The sequence below is a fragment of the Carassius carassius genome, chromosome 44 (genome assembly GCF_963082965.1).
Source record: "Carassius carassius chromosome 44, fCarCar2.1, whole genome shotgun sequence".
NCBI classification, from domain to species: domain Eukaryota; kingdom Metazoa; phylum Chordata; class Actinopteri; order Cypriniformes; family Cyprinidae; genus Carassius; species Carassius carassius.
The window spans coordinates 150,001-155,000 of record NC_081798.1 but is presented as its reverse complement, the minus strand read 5'-3'; the positions used below and the strand labels follow the sequence as shown (position 1 = coordinate 155,000).

Sequence of the window (5,000 nt, the reverse complement as noted above, 5' to 3'; positions counted from 1 at the left end):
ACACTCTCTCTCCCACACACACACACACACACACACACACAGTCACTCAGGACGTGGAGGTGAACACACACACTCACTCACAGACATACACACACACACTCTCACACACACACACACACACACACACACACACACACACACACACACACACACACACACACACACTCACACTCTCTCTCCCACACACACACACACACACACACAGTCACTCACACACACACACTCTCACACACACACACACACTCACACACTCGCACACACACACACACACACACACACACATATTTAGCAAATTCACATGTCTTCATTTATATTGATCTGATTTCTGTGATTGATCAATATTTGAAAGTCTCTGATGGTGATATTGTGTTCCTCAGGAGCGTGTTCAGAGGAGTTTCCCGCACCCCATCGAGAAATGGGCCATCGCCGACGCTCAGAACGCCATCGACAAGAGGAAGAGGAGGGGCCCGCTGGCACTTCCTGTCGACAAGATCCACCCACTCCTCAAGGTGCGCCTCACACCACAGTCATCATCTGCACTTCTACACTTCCATCTGTGTTCACTCATATCTCATAATAATGGATCTTATTATTCCTTTATTGTTTTTAATTTAACAATAATAATAGAAATATTTGAATTCATAATGTTTTACTCAATAATATTATTAGAATTTATAATGTAGTTTTATTTGTAATGAATAATATAGCAATAATTTAATTCATAAATTTAACAAAATTATCATTTATATTGTATTTATACAAATATTATTAATTATAGTAATAATTTTATTTACATATTACTTTATTTGATTTCATGCATGTATTTTATGATTCGTTATTTGTTTTAAATTTTAAAATATCAATAATTTTTCATTTAATCATCATTTAAAATGCATTATTTTATTTTTTCGTTTTTAATAAGGATAGTATGAATTACATTTATTTGATTTAACGATAATATTATCATTTTAATTAATCATAATAATAATACTAATATCAAGTATTTATTTGATTTAATAATATTTTAGTTGAAGTTATTTTTAATTTCAAATATTATTTTTATTGCTATAGTAACAATAGAAGTACTAGTGATAATAATAATTGATAATAATAATAATAAAAAAAAAAAAATGAATAAATGTGTCAGTGTCCAGTACCACTGCTGTCCAGATGAGGTCAGTAGAGGGCTTCACTCAGGTCCTTGTGCTCATGTGTCCGTCCTGCAGGAGGTTCTGGGTTATAAGATCGATCATCAGGTGTCGGTGTACATCGTGGCGGTGCTGGAGTACATCTCTGCAGATATCCTGAAGCTGGCCGGAAACTACGTGAGGAACATCCGTCACTATGAGATCTCGCAGCAGGACATCACTGTGGCCATGTGTGCTGACAAGGTGCTGTGCACATAACAACAACTACTGGATATGAATACAAAATACAGAAGAACAACACAATACAGTGACTCGCTGGAAAATTAAGTATTTAAGAAAAATATAATGGTAGTAATAATAATGATCATTTAATTTCCCAATCTAACTCTAAAATGACTTTTTCCTCATTTTCTAAACATTTATTCTGACGGAGCATCGCTGGCTGTTAAAGCTGCTCTTTCTGAGTCTGTAGAGATCATGTTTGGGATCAGATGCAGAGATGATCATGTGCTGTGACACGCTCAGGCCCCGCCCATCTCTGGCTCAAGCCCCGCCCCTGTCGCTGTGCTTCCAGGTGCTGATGGACATGTTCCACCAGGTGGAGGAGGACATCAGTGTGTTTCCTCTGATGGACGAGGAGCCGTCGGCGGCCGAGGAGCAGATGTACTATGATCTGGTGAAGGCCTTCATGGCGGAGCTGCGTCAGTATCTGCGAGACCTGAACCTCATCATCAAGGTTTTCCGTGAGCCCTTCGCCTCCAACACCATGCTGTTCTCTCCTCACGTGAGTCCCTCCTCCTCCTCCAGACGCTCACTGATGGAGAAACCATGCATTAAGACCCGGGGCATGAAAACTTTTGAACCAAATGGCGATATTTCTTATTTTGCCTAAATATCATCTTTTTTTCATTGAGTGGTGCCCTTTAGAGGCTACAGAAGATACTGACACGTTTCCCAGAAGACAAAATAGGTTTAAATATACCCTGATCTACAAATTCCAAAAGTCTTCACCCCCCCGGCTACATCATACAGTCATTGTTGGAAAGGATTCAGATGCACTAAAATGATGAATTTGTGGGACTGGAGGATTTTTCCCCACCCAGAACCTCCCCTGTGTGGATTTCACCCGCTGTATATATATTTTCTTGAGCGCTGTGTTCCTTCAGGACGTGGAGAACATCTTCAGCCGGATCGTGGACATCCACGAGGTGACGGTGAAGCTGCTGGGATTGATCGAGGACACGGTGGAGATGACGGACGAGGGCAGTCCTCATCCGCTGGTGGGCAGCTGCTTCGAGGACCTCGCTGAGGTCAGACTCTCACACAGATACAGATCTACTGGAAAATCTGTTCATTTTATTTGGTATTATATTTAACAATAAAAAAGCTTTGGTTTATTAATATTATTATTTATAATAAATTATACATTTTATAATAAATTATTAAATTTTTCAATGTTTTGTTACAATAATTGTAGTAATAATTTCAATCGTTTTCATGAAATATTGTAATTTCTTACAAAGTAGTTCATTAATTAATATTAATAGTATTTATTCAATTTACTTATTTAATATTAAAATGTATTTAATATAACTTTACATTTATTTCTTTGGTTTAATAATAATATAATTTATAATAAATTATAAATAACTATTATTATTACACTTTATTATCTAACAATAACATTATAATTTACTATAAATTATTAAATTAAGATATGTATCTATTGTACTAATAATAATCTAATAGTGCCACTTTTAAAGTTGTTTTTAAATTAATAATAATAATGTATTTTTTAAAATAAATTGCATTAATGTAATACATTTTATTTGTTTTCTTCCTAACAATATTATATTGCATAATAAAATACTTTAAAATTACTTTTTAAAAAAATCTATTTTAAATTAAAATTAAATTAAAATAAAAACAATGTTTAATAATTATTTAATATTTTTATTTAATAGTCATTATAAGTAACTAATTTTTAAATAATTTGTTTAATGTTCAACCCATAATAATAATAATAATAATAATAATAGCAATACATTAATGTAATGTAATAGCATGTTTACTAATTATTTAATAATTTAATATTTTTGTTTACTAATTCTATTTCAACCCATAATAACAGTAATTATTTCATTCATGTATTCATCTTATTAATTAAATTTTTTTTATTAATAGCAATGTTTGATCATTATTTAATCATTTAATGTTTTTATTTAATAATACTATATTTAATTTAATTATTATTTAATAATAATAGTAATAATTTAACTCATTTATATATTTTATTTAAAAACTAACTTATATTTACAAAAATATATATATATTTTTAAAAGTAATTTTTATTATAATTCATGTATTAATTTATTTTTTAAGCAGTGAGATGTGTGTGTGAGTGTGTGTGTGTGTGTGTGTGTGTGTGTGTGTGGTGTTTGGAGTGTGTGTGTGTGTGTGTGTGTGTGTGTGTGGTGTTTGGAGTGTGTTTGGAGTGTGTGTGTGGTGTTTGGAGTGTGTGTGTGTGTGTGTGTGTGGTGTTTGGAGTGTGTGTGTGTGTGTGTGTGTGTGTGTGTGTGTGTGGTGTTTGGAGTGTGTTTGGAGTGTGTGTGTGTGGTGTTTGGAGTGTGTGTGTGTGTGTGTGTGTGTGTGTGTGGTGTTTGGAGTGTGTGTGTGTGTGGTGTTTGGAGTGTGTGTGTGGTGTTTGGAGTGTGTGTGTGTGGTGTTTGGAGTGTGTTTGGAGTGTGTGTGTGTGTGTGGTGTTTGGAGTGTGTGTGTGTGGTGTTTGGAGTGTGTGTGTGTGGTGTTTGGAGTGTGTGTGTGTGTGTGTGGTGTTTGGAGTGTGTGTGTGTGGTGTTTGGAGTGTGTGTGTGTGGTGTTTGGAGTGTGTGTGTGTGGTGTTTGTAGTGTGTGTGTGTGTGTGGTGTTTGGAGTGTGTGTGTGTGGTGTTTGGAGTGTGTGTGTGTGGTGTTTGGAGTGTGTGTGTGTGGTGTTTGGAGTGTGTGTGTGTGTGTGGTGTTTGGAGTGTGTGTGTGTGTGTGTGGTGTTTGGAGTGTGTGTGTGTGTGTGTGGTGTTTGGAGTGTGTGTGTGTGTGTGGTGTTTGGAGTGTGTGTGTGTGTGGTGTTTGGAGTGTGTGTGTGTGTGGTGTTTGGAGTGTGTGTGTGGTGTTTGGATTGTGTGTGTGGTGTTTGGTGTGTGTGTGTGTGTGTGTGTGTGGTGTTTGGAGTGTGTGAGTGTGTGTGTGTGTGAGTGTGTGTGTGTGTGTGTGTGTGTGTGTGTGTGTGTGTGAGTGTGTGTGTGGTGTTTGGAGTGTGTGTGTGGTGTTTGGTGTGTGTGAGTGTGTGTGTGTGTGTGTGGTGTTTGGAGTGTGTGTGTGTGTGTGTGTGGTGTTTGGAGTGTGTGTGTGTGTGTGTGTGTGTTTGGTGTGTGTATGTGTGTGTGTGTGTGGTGTTTGGTGTGTGTGTGTGTGTGGTGTTTGGTGTGTGTGAGTGTGTGTGTGTGTGTGTGTGTGGTGTTTGGAGTGTGTGTGTGGTGTTTGGTGTGTGTGTGTGTATGTGTGTGTGTGTGTGTGGTGTTTGGTGTGTGTGTGGTGTTTGGTGTGTGTGAGTGTGTGTGTGTGTGTGTGTGGTGTTTGGAGTGTGTGTGTGTGTGTGTGTGGTGTTTGGAGTGTGTGTGTGTGTGTGTGTGTGTGGTGTTTGGTGTGTGTATGTGTGTGTGTGTGTGGTGTTTGGTGTGTGTGTGTGTGTGTGTGTGTGGTGTTTGGTGTGTGTGTGTGTGTGTTTGAGTCTCTTGTGTTTCCTGTGGTCGATTAACTCTGAGGCGTGGGCCATTTTCAGGAGCTGGCCTTTGAC

At 37.3% G+C, this 5,000-nt stretch overlaps 1 protein-coding gene across 2 annotated transcripts in view; it reads left to right on the top strand.

Moving 5' to 3' along the window:
• sos1 (son of sevenless homolog 1 (Drosophila)) overlaps positions 1-5,000 on the top strand; it is a 38,937-nt gene that overhangs the window by 7,079 nt on the left and 26,858 nt on the right. For both annotated transcript variants that reach the window (XM_059538186.1, XM_059538185.1), the window contains exons 3-7: positions 378-509; positions 1,227-1,391; positions 1,723-1,932; positions 2,315-2,458; positions 4,986-5,000. The exon at positions 4,986-5,000 is cut by the window's right edge and continues 96 nt beyond it. In XM_059538186.1, the coding sequence (XP_059394169.1) occupies positions 378-509; positions 1,227-1,391; positions 1,723-1,932; positions 2,315-2,458; positions 4,986-5,000 (666 nt within the window). The remainder of the gene's footprint in view (positions 1-377; positions 510-1,226; positions 1,392-1,722; positions 1,933-2,314; positions 2,459-4,985) is intronic.